The 16372-nt window shown below is 38.6% G+C and overlaps 1 protein-coding gene across 1 annotated transcript in view; it reads right to left on the bottom strand.

The window, feature by feature from the left end:
- LOC120308928 (catenin alpha-3-like) overlaps positions 1-16372 on the bottom strand; it is a gene marked incomplete at its 5' end in the record, with an annotated part of 213393 nt that overhangs the window by 69805 nt on the left and 127216 nt on the right. The window contains one exon of the mRNA XM_039345637.1: positions 2817-2998. Coding sequence (XP_039201571.1) covers positions 2817-2998 — 182 coding nt within the window. The remainder of the gene's footprint in view (positions 1-2816; positions 2999-16372) is intronic.

Below are 16372 nucleotides of genomic sequence, written 5' to 3'. Positions count from 1 at the left end.
GAAGCTTCTTGGCTGAGAAGTGAAACATCTTCAAAGAAAAACAAGAAAGTCCAGTTGCCTTGTGAAAAAGCAACTTTGGATAACTATGACATGGTTGACTGAGAATCTCCATAGACATTTAGGTGACTATTAGTTCAGCAGTAGCCTTTTCTGAATGAGGAAAAGGACTTTTTTTTGCCAATTCCCTTTCTCCTTCAGTTCCCCTCATATTCCAAAAATCTGCTCTGGAGAGTTGGCAGATAAAGGTGGGAAATTGCCCTGCAGTTTTGATGGTGTAAGGGGAAGGTTGCCTTCTAAGGCCCTGGCTGCAGCATAAACCCACCTTCATTTCCTTTTTCTGTCCACAGCATTAAAAAGTGATCCAGGCAGTAGGAAAGAGGTTCAAAGATCTTGCTTATGAAACTATATTTTGTGAAAACGTTTTGATACAAGAATCCTTTCTGGATTGCACATTTAAAGAATATTCATAAAGATGATATTTTAAAAGTACCTTTTAGTTACTTTAAATATTAACAGATGGAAAAAAAATGTTTACTGTATATACAAATGTATGGATTGAGGCTGCGCATTACACAATCTGTAGCACCTTTAGGTTATTCTTTTATTTAGCTTTAATGTTTTTGCAATATACCCAAAATTTAGGGTGAAAGTGTTTGGCTAGAGAGCAGTCTTAAGTATCCTTTCTTGAGGCTTTCAGAAGAGACAGAAAAAAAAGAATTCTAGGCCATTTTGTTTTTCTTAGGGGGAAAAAGAGGGGGACGCAGCCATATTTAGGACTGTTTTGAGATTCTCTTTCAAGAAGGAAACCAGAAATTTTGGAGGTGGGGAAATCTTTTAACATAGTCATGGTAGGTAGTTAGTAAATCTGTAAATCTTTTTAAATACAAATGTGCTGAAATGGAAGCTACCAGAAAAGTAGTGTGGTACATCATTGTGTGACAGAATAGGTTCAATTTCTAGAGCAGTGGTTCTCAACCTGAGGGTCGGGACCCCATTTGGGGTCGAACGACCATTTCATGGGGGTTGCCAAACAACGCACTCCACCATTTTTCCCCCCTTTTCCTTAGCTGTGCTACTCCCTTTTATTCTATTGGCTTTTGAAAGCCAATAGAATAGACTCTCTTGAATAGAGTCTAATTCTATTGGCTTTCCAAAGCCAATAGGAATTGTCCAGGCTGTCTCTGCCCTGCTGAGCCCGCCAAAAGTCCCATTCTGCAAACGGTGCTGCACCAGTTGAGTAGTCCTCGATTTACAACCGGTTGAGTAGTCTTCGACTTACGACCGGTTGGGGGTCGCGGCATTAAAAAGGTTGAGAACCACTGTTCTAGAGAGAGGATGTTTCCTTGTCATCTTTAAATGATTTTGTATGATAGGTGACTGAAGAGCACTGAATGCCTACAAAATAAGGACACTGCATCTTTTTGAGTCAATTATCAGCAACAGAAGAAGGGAAACAATTTTAGTAATTTCCCTATCATCATCACAGTAGTTTCCTGATCCTCCTTCTGCATTTTATCCAATCTTCTAAATTAAATTAGGGATTGATGGAGATTTACAAAAACTTGCCACCCTCCCTGTACTGCATCAAAATTGGTATTGTATCAAAGAACACTTTATACCAGATAGATACAACACATTCTTCGTAGAAGCCATTACTAGCCATGTTTTAGTTCCAATATGTTATAGTTTGATTGTCTACTATTTTCTTTAGGACACCAGAGTTATGAGAACCACTAAAGAAAAACCATATTTACACAACCTATTTAAACTGCTTGGATATGCATTTCCTTCCCCTTCTGAATGTAGAAGCATCATTTGTCCTAGAGACCTCCATGCACTTACTTTCTAAACAGTAATCTTCATGGTTCATTGAGAAAAGCCATGGCATTTCAATTAGTGCAAAATTGATTCGGGTTTCTAATGCAGCCATGGTTAAATATCACAATGAAAAGCACTAAGTGAGTAAAGTCCAACTTTTTTAGTTGTCATGTAAATTATTTCTTAACCAAGGGTCTTCTTTGCCTTACATCATTTTGTGATGTATTCATCATAAAAGTGTCAGCCAGAGCAAATAAGCATAAGCAAAACAGAAAATCGAAAAGGATGAACATCTCACTGTCTTCCTCCAAACCAACATACACTTTAAAGCAGGGGTCTCTTATCAACTTTAATTGGGTATTTCTAGTTTAACGAAGAGAAGGACGGAGGGGGACATGATAGCAGTGTTCCAATATCTCAGGGCTGCCACAAAGAAGAGGGAGTCAAGCTATTCTCCAAAGCGCCTGAAGGCAGGACAAGAAGCAACGGATGGAAACTGATCAAGAAGAAAAGCAACCTAGAACTAAGGAGAAACCTCCTGACAGTTAGATGGAACAATGGAACAACCTGCCTCCAGAAGTGGTGAATGCTCCAACACTGGAAGTTTTTAAGAAGAGACTGGACAGCCATTTGTCCGAAATGGTATAGGGTTTCCTGCCTGAGCAGGGGGTTGGACTCGATGACCTCCAGGGTCCCTTCCAACTTTATTATTATTATTATTATTATTATTAAACTTGTGGGCTTCAGTGACTGGCTGGGAAATTCTGGGAGTTAAAAGTCCGCAAGTCTTAAAGTTGCCAAGGTTGGACACCCCTGCTTTAAGTAATCCTTGTGGCATTTCTATATTTTACAGTGAACATTTTAATTTTTGGTTCTATTAGTTTTGACATGCACTTGTCACCTATCATTATAAAGCCTTTTCTCTTTTCCATTTTGAATGTGACAATGACTTCCAGTGCTCAGAAATATATATTTCTTTTAAATTTTTGCACAATTACCTTGCGAAGTCTGTCATCTCCATCATAATCACACACATCCGTTTAGCGAGAACGATGATGTCATTGCTGGTGTCATCCCATATTTCAATCTCCTTATCAAGCTCACTCTTGACTTTCTTAAAATCAGCCACTTGTTCAGCTATCTTCTCTTTTTCCGCCTCGGGCAACTGAGTCATCTTTGCCTGCAAAATCAAGATAATTTGATCTATAAAACATCTGCCTATCAGAGGACATCCTCCTTTTACGACTAGAAGGGACTTTAACAAATTATTGCTGTAAATAAGATGCGACTGTGAAACGGCTAAGATCTAATCCACAAATATTTGGGCCAAATTCCTGTAAGAGGGCAAATTTTTATTAGATCTTGACCAAACATCATAGCTAGCATAATTTTATGCACAAATAAACATTTCTTCCTCCAGTATTTTTTTTTTAATTTAACAGGCCACTCAATATCACTAAAAGAAGACAATTTATGCCCAACTACAACTACTTTGCTAAGTGTAACATTGCACTTTTCCCTTCATCAGAGGCATCCAAAGGTGGCAACTTTAAGACTTGTGGACTTCAATTCCCAGAATTCTTCACCCAGTCCACAAGCCTTAAAGTGGGCGGTCCCTCACTGGAGGTTTTTAAGAGGCTAGACAGGCACTTGTCTGAAATGGTATAGGTTCTCCTGCTTGAACAACGGGCTGGACTAGAAGACCTCCAAGGTCCCTTCCAGCTTTATTCTATTCTAAGTTGCCAAGTTTGGAGGCCTTTGTCCTACAATAAAGGAAAGCAAGTTATGTGTAGCATGTAAAGAGATATAGCGGAATAGACCACAACACTGAGGGAGACAGCTCTGTGCAGATTTCAACTTGTTTTTATTTCTTCCTAATCTGACTATTTAACTTTTGATTGAATTAATCAAAAGCAATTTGCTGTGGCGGTTAGGCTGCCAGTAAGGTGTGGTGTTTGGCGTTTCTCTTCACTGCCATCTAGTGGTCATTCAGAGGATTTGATTATCTGAAATACTACCTCTCTCCATATGTGTTTGTCCAGCCATTACAATCAGCAGAGAAAAGCCTTTTTGATAATGCCCACATTTTCCAAGTTCTATTTAGCACTCCAAGTTTTGAATATATTTCAGCATTACAGTAGAAGAAAAAAAGTAGACCAGGCAGCTGGATCCAGATCTTCTTCAGAAGCTTGCAAAGGGACCCAGGTCTCTAATTATATGTATGCTTATTATACACATGCTTAAACTATGTATTTAATCCATGTGATCAAAATAAGCAAACATGTTCCAAATAGCTCCTCACTGAACAATCACCATTCTCATTTATTCTTAAGTTTCTTTTTTCTCATTTAGGTCTCACCCATCTTTTCATGTCACTAAACAGAATAACATTTCTCTGAAATGCATTCATTGAGAACAGGGGTCTTCAAACTTGGCCCTTTTATGTGCCTGGCTGAGGAATTCTGGGAATTGAAGTCCACAAGTCATAAATGGGCCAAGTTTGAAGACTCCTGATTCAGGTTGTTTTTCCATTATCACCATTCACTGGAACCTAGCATGCAACTATTACCAATCTATACATTCTTACTTTCTTACTTTCATATCATAGTGGTATGTGGTTGTATACCACTATATATTCTGAAAACAACGTAGATGACACCAGTTCATACTTTCTGACATTTTAGCTCATTTGTTCATAACTGAACCAAAATGTTCACTTTCATAGATTCACAAAGTGCGCTTCATAAGATCATATCCCCTTCATTCAGATCTATTCCAACTTTCCACTTTCTTTTAGGTCAGTGGTTCGCAACCTTTTTAATGCCACGACCCCCAACTGGTCGTAAATTGAGGACTACCCAACCGGTCAGAATGGGACTTTTGGCGGGCTCAGCAAGGCAGAGACAGCCTGGACAATTCCTATTGGCTTTTGAAAGCCAATAGAATTAGACTCTATTCAAGAGAGTCTATTCTATTGGCTTTCAAAAGCCAATAGAATAAAAGAGAGTAGCATAGCTAAGGAAAAGGAGGAAAAAAATGGCGGACTGCATTGTTTGGCGACCCCCGTGAAATGGTCGTTCGACCCCAAATGGGGTCCCGACCCACAGGTTGAGAACCACTGTTTTAGGTTTACAAATACCAAACACAAGTATTTTTAGTTTAGTCATTTGTAAATTAATGCTCTGTTCCATGTATTCCTTTTCCCATTTCAGTGGCAATCTTCTATATACTGTATACCATGGTGAATATCAACTGAGTCTTTAGATAATGACCTCTGCTACCCATTTTGGGTTTGGAAAATTGAGACTTTCACTTATTTTGCAGTCAGTACACAGAGTGATGCTGTAACGTAGGGATTAAGGTATTGAACTAGGGTGGGGAAAATTCGCAGTCACACAATCTATATTCTGAACATGACCGAGCCCAAATTATCCTACTTCAGACACATTATGCAAAAACCCAGCGCTCAGGAAAAGTGACTAATGCTGAGGAAGGTGAAAGGAAAAAGAAAATGATCAGCAGCAAGGGGGATGAATTTAGTTACAATGGTGATAAATGCACCACTGGAAGACCTGAATGAACAGATTAGGGATAGATCAGCAGGGGGGAAAAAATCTACTTATGTGATCTCTATAAGTCAAAAACAATGATGTTACATGACTAAGCAATCAACCATCCTGGCTTGCTTACGCATAGTATGAGCTATGTTTGGAATACAATTGGACTATGGTTGCACTTGTGGTATAATGGCCTCTTAATTTTCTTTTGGGCTATTATTTTCTACGTCCTGAATTCTAGCCCTGAAGCGTGGAATGCTGTAGACATATTCTAAAAGCCTTTTAGGAGAATGAGATATGCTCCTCGTTTATAGAAGGAAAGCACTCAATATGAAGAGATGGGGACAGGAGAGATGCAGTGGAAGCTGGATCCACAACTCCTATTGCCAAGCAGTCTACCTGAATTTGACTACCGTTGAAGGAATAACGTTATATGAAGATACATTGAGATTGTTCCCCAAGGCATGACATGTGAATATACTAGTCAGTCATTTTTAAGGTCCATGTTCAATTTTTCCTTCTAGTTATGCTTTAATTTCCAGGGATTGCCTGGAAGCTCCTTTTTAATGATTGCCATCTTCTTTGCAGCTGTCAAGGATGATACCATCTGCCTTGCCAAAAGGCGATCAGAATGAATTGCTCTGAAATTGCAGTGGAACTGTTCAAAATGTTAAAATAGTAAAATGCCTGACGTGTTCAGAAAGAAGATGGTAGCTTGAAGATACAAAGATACAAAAATTCAGTTGTTCAGTTTACTGCCCAAAAACAAGCTCCTCACAGTCTGGAACTAAAAAGAAAAACAAGAGAACATGACCTCATTCTCACTTCTACATTTACTAGCGATAGGGAACAACTAGCTTTCCCCTAATAGTTTCCTACGTGCACCGCAATAAATCCTCTAACATAAGCAAACAACTGTCCTATCAGGGCTTTTTAAATAAAAGTAGGCCACAACCTCAAGAGCCTACATGCTTGAGCAAGAAAGACCTAGAACCAGCCAAGTATCAGAAGGCAGAGCTGATGGGTTCAACATGCTCATGAATGGTGTCCTACATTGGAAGTGGCCACCTCTGATACTTGGCTTTCTGGGCAATGGGAGGGAGTGCCCATCTCACGCTTAGTTCCACATGCTTTTGGGTATTCACTGGTGATAAGGATTGCCATCACCCTGAACAATTCTAAGCACATTACTGCTTAAAGGAGCAGAGGTGGCGCAGCAGTTAGAGTGCAGTACTGCAGGCCACTTTTGCTGACTGTGTTCAGCAGGTCAGCGGTTCAAATCTCACCGGCTCAAGGTTGATTCAGCCTTCCATCCTTCCGGGGTAGGTAAAATGAGGACCCAGATTGTTGGGGGCAATGTAAATATATAAATATGTTGCTTACTGGTGTACATCGCTTAGAGAGTGCTTGCACTTAAAGCGGTATATAAGTCTCATAAATAGATAAATAAATAAATAATTTCCCATGAAAAGCCAAGCAGAGCAGCGCCCCGTTCTAAAATAACATTAATATTGAAACAATGACCTGCCCATCCATCCCTCTCTTCTGTTCTGTGCTATTTTAAAATTTCTCTTGAAGGATAGGGGGAGGACCAGGGTGTGGTTCAAAAGACACAAAATAATCACCTGAGAAGGTTGAAAATCTTCCCCAAATCACATCTCAGGTCCCTTTTGAGGTTTTCTAGGCACTGAAAGTATTCAGGTGGAGAAGGCAGAATTTAACCAATTTATAGATTTACCATATTTTTCCGTGTATAAGACACTATTTTTTTCCTGCAAACACCCTGTTCAAAAGTCAGGTGCGTCTTATACAAGGGCAGCATGTTATACACAGAAAAATAATGGTAACCTCCACAGCCCAGGGCATGCCTGTGTGGGTTGCCATGCCGCCTGGTGCAGGCGTCAAGCCCCTGTGGGCTTGCCACTAATGGGGGGGGACTGGGCAAGATCGTTGGATGGTGGCATCCGGAGGCAGCAGATGCGACCAGCAGCATGGATAGCAGCGATAGCCCTTTCCCTCCCTCGTACCTGTATGCTGGCCAGGGACCCTGTGGAATGCAGCTGCAAGGCTGTCCCGCTTGATGATAGCAGCTGGCCGAACTTCTGGATTTGCTGGCTTAGCTGTTCGGCGCTCCACCAAACTACTGATTGGTGCAGAGAAATGGTGGGGAGTTTAAAACCTGCCTTTGCTTCCCTTGCCTTGCTGTCATGCCGGTGCTCACGCCGGTTTGTTTACCAGGGTCGGAAGGCCGCTGCTGTGAACTGACTATGCATGCTTATCGTGCCGGATGCTGGTTAGGTGGGTGGGGGATGGGGTTGGCCAGGAGGCATCTATTTAGAGTGTTGGGAGATGATTGCTCCCAGCGCTGACTTTGTTTGCTGTAAGCTTGGAACTCGCATGCCAGAGCGTCCTATACAAAGGTGCATCATACACAGAAAAATATGTAGGTCCAGTTCTGCTACTTAAATGTCATAATAACCTTAAACATTATCATTTCTTTCATATATTTTGAAGTTTATTGTTCCTGGTGTTTCTAATGTTTTCTTTTTATACCCCTTGGATGATAATAAAATATCTATCTACCTATCTCTCCGGCACTGGATGCAAATTAATATTGCAATGGGAGGCAAAAACACGCACACTTCACTAGTGCTAGTTAAAAATACATTAAAATATGCTTTCCTTGGTTAATTAGCGGATTCATTTGAACACAATTTCATTTTTTGTTTTAAGGGATCATGTTTATAAAACTGTATATGATGCTTTCTTTTTTCTTGCTACTGTCTCCAATATTTGCCCTTGTACATACAATACTTTGTTGACAGAACTGTCCCAGAATTGCAAGCCTGATAAAAAGCAGAAGGAGTCCATTGGCCTTACAATGGAAAGCCTAACAAACTTTAGGAACACTGAGGGAGCAACCGTACAATTATAGACAGAAATGGGACCCTTGCAGGAGATATTTTTGAATCCAGGGGAGATGAAAAGCATGAGACAGAAATACAAAATCAGTCAGTCTGATTTTGTAAGAGAAACATTTGGGCAGGATTTCAAAACGCTGTTATTTTATCCTACTAGCAATAAAAATCTTTCCAGAAATCCAAGTGATTCTTGCTCCATGAGTTTGCCAGCCTCTTAGAGCATGACATTAATTTTTAAAAAACCCTGGCATTAGAGAGGCACTCTGGATCTAGACAAGGCTTCTGACCCTCAAAGTCCCCACTGTTGGTAAGGCAAGTGACAAATGGCACCAGATAAGAGTTAGACTCACAGGTTTGCATGGTGCTATAATTTATGTCCCTCAAAATAGGCCAGGTCAAGGCATGGCAGGAATTCCAGGAACTTTCTTCAATGTTGTAAAATACAGTACAATAACAGAATCTTGAAAACCTGTCCAGGTTTCTCTCTGCCCCACCTTATACCAAAGAAAATTAAGGTGGGGTGTTTCTTTCTCTGGTTTCCATCTATTTAGGATGTGTGTAATCTTTTCTGCAATGCCCTCTGCCTTTCATCCCTTCCTGGTCTCAACGCACACTCCTTCAGACCTGACAAAGAAAGACTGTGGGATGCGGCAGCTGATGTACACATGTCACTTTGTTTCCCACTTCCCAGAGTCATTCACCTTAATTACTCTTGTAATTACTTAATTACTCTACTTATATGTTGTATTCAGCTATTATTTTGATAGGCTTTCAGCACTATAAGGTATGCAAAGGTTGGTACAATTAGAGGGATAAAGCTGTATCAGCACCTTTGGGGCAATTTGGTAACTCACTCGTGGTCCAAAAGTTATCCATTAGGTCCAAGCGGACTTAGGTATAGCTCCTCTGTTTCTGGCTCCAGACTCTATTAGATATGTGGTTACATCTGCTAGGTATCTTAGTCAGTTGGAGTCAGTAAACCATTGTAAAGCATTCTCGCTTGCACAGTGCCATGCGTTTCCATCGGTTGTCCTGTACGGCAAGTATAAAAAGACACCATTGGCTGAAAGACTCTGCTCTTGTGGCTCAGGAGAGTTGGAGACCATTGGACACATACTCCTTTGGTGTTCCTTCTATAGAGCTATTCGGAAAAACCATATCCTCCCCATAATTGATAGGTATCCTGGTTGTTCGGAAAATATTTATACCCAGTGGCTGCTTAAGGATGAGCAGGCAGTGATCATGGCACAGGTGGCTAGATTCTGCGCAGCAGCAATGGGATTCGCCAAAAACATAAACAAACATTTTAGATCTTTTTAATAATCTTTTATCATTAATTTTATTATATGTTTTTATCCAGCATTAGACTATACTCAATGTATTTTTATTGTCAGGTCAGTATGATTCAGTTTTTCTGAAGGTAGCTAGGTTTTGTTATACTGTCTGTAAAACTAGGCAGACCTTGGTCGCCCATTGATTGCATCATTGATTGTAATATATTGCTATGTCTTCTTGTGTTGGTTCTGTTTAGTTTTGTTTTATTTGAATGTTTAATTTATGTGTTGGCCTTTGGCTGTAATAATGAATTGATTGATTGATATCCAGTAGGTCTGAAAAAAATATATAGATATCCTTCCTCCATTATGCATGTGCCAAGCAGATGGGTTAGGGATTTGCATTCTGTTCATCTATCACTGGAGCGCTGATATTTACAACCTTCATGGACACCAATTGCTTATCTGATCAACAATTGGCCAACTTGTCCTGACAGAAATTTTGAAGGCTTCCTCTTATCTCCGAGTCCTGATAGGGTCATAAAAATCAGTTCAGGGTCATCTAAGTAGCCCAATAAGAAGAATTCTTCCTCATCACAATCTTCCCTTGATTCTTTTAGGTCAGGGGTCTTCAAACTTGGCCCTTTTATGACTTGTGGACTTCAACCCCCAGAATTCCTCAGCCAGCATGCCTGGCTGAGGAATTCTGGGAGTTGAAGTCCACAAGTCATAAAAGGGCTAAGTTTGAAGACCCCTATTTTAGGCTCCTGCTGTCTAGATTCCTAATTTATCAACATTTCAGGAACAACTTCTGGAGACAGGCAGAGACATATAATTTGTGGCTTCTAACACAAAAGTACACAGCCTGCAGCCCCATTAATATATGTATTCCCCTCTCTGTCAACTAAATCTTTGGAGGTCCTTCCAATCTCTTGCTCCCAAATTGCCACCAAATAGTAATTCTTAAAACAATGGAACAGGAAAATACTAAATATTTGGAATGTAACTATATTGCTGTCACAGTAATCATAAGATTGTCAGATGTCCAACTCAAAATTAAAGAGATTTTTTAACAATTCTTTATTTAATCTTGATGTAAATGACGTCAAAGATTTTTATCTTGGTCCCATCTGCTTTGTTGTCCTACTCTTTTCCACATGTTAGAAGGCCAAGGGTTATATATCTTTGCCATATCAGAAAAGTGGGTAGAGTGGCTTACTAAAGAGATCCTAAAGTCTCAATTAATGGGCTAAAGGGAGACCTGGAGATGAAGGGAAATATGGCTATTAGATTCAAATGTTGTTGGAAAATGATAAAAAATAAGGGACTAATTGGCTTAATAATTAGGGTTTAGATTTATAAGGGAAACATATATATCACCAGGAAGGAGAAGAAGGATAAGGAGGGGAGAGAGAGAAGTTGTGAAACTGAAGTGCAAACAAGGAGAGGCGGGACATTTAAGGTAATTATGGTCAGTTAAGACAAATGGCCCTATCACGCGGTCAATGTATAAAAAACTAGGTTAGCAAGGCTTAAAAGAGATCTTTCTCCACCCCAATGCTTTACTCTGAAGACGCTGGCAGTGGACCAGCGAAAGCTAAGTTTGTTTTAACATTGTAAATAGTTGTTTTTATTGTTTTAAATTTTTTAACAATAAACAGCTGATTTATATTTATCCCGGAGTTCAAAGATTGTGTAGTATTGAATATACTTTTGACTAGCTCTTAACCCTGATGATGTCGGAAATTTCCGACAAAAGCTCGGTATTTATTAAATTTTTCCAGTTTAGATTTTTCCTGGTGGTCGTGATTGATTTATTTTATGATATGGATATACCCAGGAATCGTGTTTTCACTGACATTATTAATACACACACACACACACACACACATGCACACACACACACACAGTTGAAGTCTAGCAACTTTATTGTTCTCTACCTAAATTATAGGAATCTCTCCAGACTGCTCATCTTCCTCTGGGAATGACTAGATAAAGCTTCATGGATCTTGGCTCAGTGCTCAGGTTTATGCTTTTTGCAGCTGCACAATGACTCTAAGCCAGGGGTGTCAAACTCGCAACGTCACGTGACGTGTCGCGATGTATCATGACTTTTTTTCCATTCCTGGCAATGACACGTCCGGCCTGCGGGCCAGCAGTTTGACACCCCTGCTCTAACCTAAGCCCATGCTTTACCCCCCTACCAATCTAGCTGACAGTTTCCCAACAATTATATTCATATTAATTGCATGGTGTGATGTGAGTGACTTCATTTGCTACCCTTGGCAACCTCTCAGATGTTCACATATATAGAAGCCAATATCTGTTTGTCAAACCTATGAACCTGACATATCCTGTCAATGGAAACTGGCCTCATTTAATGTCATTTACATCTTAAATAACCTTTCCAATTCTTTATTAATAAGGGAAACTTTAAAAAATCTGAAAAGAATAAAGTGCAAAAATAAGACTGCTGAAAGCCACTCTCTTTTTTTATTGCACATTTTATTTCTCCATGAACGCGAGGGCAGTTCATGTGAATGAAAAGGTAAATGCAGGTAATATTCCAATTAATTCTGAATATGTTCTACATGTATGGTAGATTAATTATTTAAAATCATGCAAATTGTGGAGTAGAATATAACTTCTGCTTAATTATTTAAAATCATGCAAATTGTGGAATAGAATATAACTTCTGCTTTAGAATTCCAATTAGCTTTAGGCAAATATGCTAAATATATTGCAAAACATGTGCTATAGTACATTGGGGGCATTTAAAAGGTTAATGACCTTTCTTTGTTCTACAATTACTGAACTGTACATTTAAGAACCTAACAAGCAACACAGTTAGAAGCAACTTTCTCTAAGTCATTCATTCATTCTCACCTACTTAAAATAGCCCTGGGCCTTCCTGCTCATAAATCATACATGATAATCATGCTCAGGAACTGATCTCAGTGGTAATCTTCTCTGATGTCTAAGTCAGAGGTACAAGGACTTTTCAATATAAAGGGGATAATGTGAAGATTTTTTCCATAGAAAAAAAAGTTGAGAAGGTTTTCAGTAACATTTAGCTGAAGTTTGAATTTCAGCTAAAAGTAATTTTCTGACATATTGTCCTTTTGGACTTTGTGTACTTTATTAATGAAAATATGTTGTAAAAACTGTGGCTAAAATGGATGAACAAATCAGTTTACTGGTCTTAAAATAATGTTGGATTCATTATAAAACCATTCATCCCATTACTGCAATTTCTTTAAAAGATTTGCAACACAGATGAAATTATTTTTGTATCATTTCCAAAGCTTAACACAGAAATGTTCAATCTTTTCCAACATGTTTATATATTTACAGAATGGAAAAATATGTGCTAGGACTGTATGTACAAATGAGATTACTTCAGTTAAAAGTGTAGACTAAATTAAAATTTCTTTCATTCCAAGCTGCAAGTTTCCCCCTTTCTAATTTTTGACCACTCCTTCAGCAGCTTGGACATAACATAGAACGTTATCCAACTTTTGTTCAATTGTTTTTTTTTTCTTTCTGATCTGCAGTAACTTCTTTTCAGATGGGCGACTTTCCTGTAATGGTGACAATTTAACCTGGATCCTTAGCATGCGATGACAGCACATTTGGTGTAGTGATTTAAGACACCAAGCTAGAAAGTAGGAAAGCATAAGTTCTGATTTCTCCTTAAGCATGAAGCTAGCTGAATAGATTTCCAAGTAAAATTCAAAGTGGTGATCATTATCTAGAAAATCCATATAAAATGCACACAAAAGATGTGCGTATATCTATTTTTCAGAGTCAACTCTTTTTGGATTAGGTTTGTAATCTTATTTCTATGGAATCCATTGGATGTTAGTACATTGGTGAGAGTGTGTAGTTCGGGTTTTAGGTGTTGTTCATCAGCTAAGCGTTTTGTTCTGGAGATGAGTGTCTTGGCTACAGATTTAAAAAAAAAATACCCATGGATTGGCTGCAAAGATACAAGGCCAACTATTTTTGAAAGAAATCAAGATTCTGGTGGAAGTGCCAATGGCATTTAAGCCAGCTGTTAAAATTCAAGGACAAATTGAGACTTTGAGGACTACAATTATTATCATGTTCATAGGGGAGGTAGAAGGGCAAGCAAAAGCCACTGTGACATGATATCATAAATCTTTTGTTAAATAAACAATTCATTGAATAAAGAAGTCTTGCAAGAACAGTCAAAGTTTCATAAGCAGCCTGCCTGTGAATTTATCTATTTCTCCATGTATGTCAGATCAACTCTGAATGAAGGAGAAGAAAAAAGTTGAAATAATATTTTAGTTAGCCCTGTTTTCTTCCTCTTTTGATCCACACATCTGCTCTTTATTTAGCTTAGGAATTTCAGTTCTGTTCCTGAATTTTAGACACATTGTTTAGTTTGTATGGTAATAGGCTCTAGTAGCATGAGCTTAATGAAATTCAATTAATCTTCGCTCCTTATGCTTTCAAAGCACATAACTGAAAAGAACCCAGGAACGTATAAATTAAGGGAACACTAAATAAAAAACAAGAATCTGACATTTCATAATATTTCATGTTATTATTACTATATTGTTTTTACAAACTGTAAATATTTGTATGGTTTCACTGGCATGACTATTTCTGCTCTGATCACTGCTTTTCAATATGTATTGAGACAAAAACACACTCAGATGCTTTACTAATCAAAGGCAACTGGGTTACTAAGAATTTTAAGAGATGCCAAATTTGAAGTGAAATCAACAAACCAGTTTTACATGTAATTAAAAAAAAATAGAATATTTTAATATGATACATGGAATGAGACACTGGAATATCATTTTTTTTTTTTTTTTTTGTAAATCAATGTCTATGGAGATTCTCAGTCATCCAGGTCACAGATGCTTTTTCAGAAGGCAACTGGACTTTCTTGTTTTTCTTTGAAGACGTTTCGCTTCTCATCCAAGAAGCTTCTTCAGCTCTGCTGTAGTTCTTAAGGAAATCACACGGTCATTTAAGCAAATCCAGCATGCCCAATGGGTGGGGTTTTTTTTCTTCTAGAAAACAACAAAAATGTTGCCATTTGTAACCATGCTGCATCTGATTGCAAATGTGAACTCATTGCCAAAGGCCAGAAATGCAGTCAGGTGACCACGTGGGGTGTGTGCAATGTGTTATGATGGTCAAAATTGCTTACAAACTGTAAAGCTTTCCAAAGCTGTCATAACAATTGTTAAGTGACTGATCTTTAACTGAGGAGAGGGGGTTGAACTAGAACACCTCCAAGGTCCCTTCCAATTTAGTTATTCTGTAATTTTGCAAATATTATGTAATTCTTTAAAATAAAGGACACATGGTCACTGTGATGATAATATACTTAATCATGGTTTGTTGAAGAAATCACACTGCTTGGGTTCCTACTATGCCATAAAAATTAACTACACAAGTACAGGGCCTGAAACCAGTTTACAAGGGGCAAACTGTGATTACTTACTAGGAAATAACTTCAGGATATGTTTTATTTATTTTCATTCTTAATAATATTGAAATTAAACTTGGTTTTTCTTCATGAGGAAAATCATCTAGACCTTCTGGGTAATAGGATTTCAAGTGAAATAAATCTCTCAGAGAAAGTTACTGTGCAATATATGCACTCTTCTTTCATCTATATTTGAGAAAATTTAAAGCAGCAGCCAGTGGAAAGTATTTTGAGGAAATCCTGTTTCTCTTAGCCTTCAAATGCAGTAATGTTAAGGCATAATTTAGTCTCCAAAGGGGAGTTGGTTGTGCTTTAATTGCCAGCTTATTTACCCTGATAGGAAACAATAATTTCACACAGTATGTTCTCAGGGTGGATGGATTTCAAATGCAATTAAAGTCTTGGGCTTTCAATACAGTTTCTTTTTGCTGACTTCTGTTAAACATATCTGGACAGTGACACCACACACTGTATGAATGATCTATGCAGAGTTTGCATAAGATCTACTAAGATGCGGACTTCCGGTTTGCTGCTGCGGCCGCCACGGATGCTTGGAAGACAAGCTCCGTCTTCCACATCCAATTTCGCATCATTGGGGGACCTGGAAAGGGTTGAAAGTCTCCCTGTAGGGGCAACAAGCAAGGATGGGATCCCTGCTTAATTGCGGGAGGGTGGTACCCTTTCCACTCAATCCAGGGCAGCCCTCCAAACCAGGGGACGAAAGACTGGCCATAGAAATATGGCCCATCACTAGGCTGCAGACAGCCAAAGTCAAATTTACCACCAGGCACCTACAAAGCAGAGTGGATGAGACTGGGTGAGATCTGAACCTCTCTTCAATCCTAATTATTTTTTCCACCTGTATAAGCTGCCCAAAGTATTCCCCCCCTGTGGAGAGAGGGAAGGGAAATTTTATCCCACCCTTTAACAATAGCAGCGACTGACTATCCAGGGGAGTTTAAAACACTGAAAAAATAACTTGATTCCAACTGGATTTTTATCTTTCTAAAATTTGAGGACTAAAAGATTTCTTATTCTTATTGAAGATTTGTTTTTTTTTACTTACAAAAAAGAAGTAAAATTGAGAAAGGATTATAAAAATTTTGGACTTAAAAAAACAAAAATCTTAAATGGTGTGGGTGACATCTTGTGGCTAAACCTGATATTACACCTTGTTATGGTCTAAAAGAGACTTGGCTTGAAGCCCAGATTATTTGCAACCTTGGCAGATATTAGCTGTAAGAAGCCCAGCTGTGTTTTATATTCAGTGACAAAATTATTTTCATTCTCTGATTGTAAAGCTTTTAATTTAACACACCACTAAGAGAACAT

This window comes from Crotalus tigris, unplaced genomic scaffold (assembly GCF_016545835.1).
Source record: "Crotalus tigris isolate CLP2741 ecotype Arizona unplaced genomic scaffold, ASM1654583v1 scf7180000017968.19369539983:2297261, whole genome shotgun sequence".
In the NCBI taxonomy this organism is placed as follows: domain Eukaryota; kingdom Metazoa; phylum Chordata; class Lepidosauria; order Squamata; family Viperidae; genus Crotalus; species Crotalus tigris.
The sequence above is the reverse complement of the archived record's forward strand: the minus strand, read 5'-3'. Positions and strand labels throughout refer to the sequence as shown.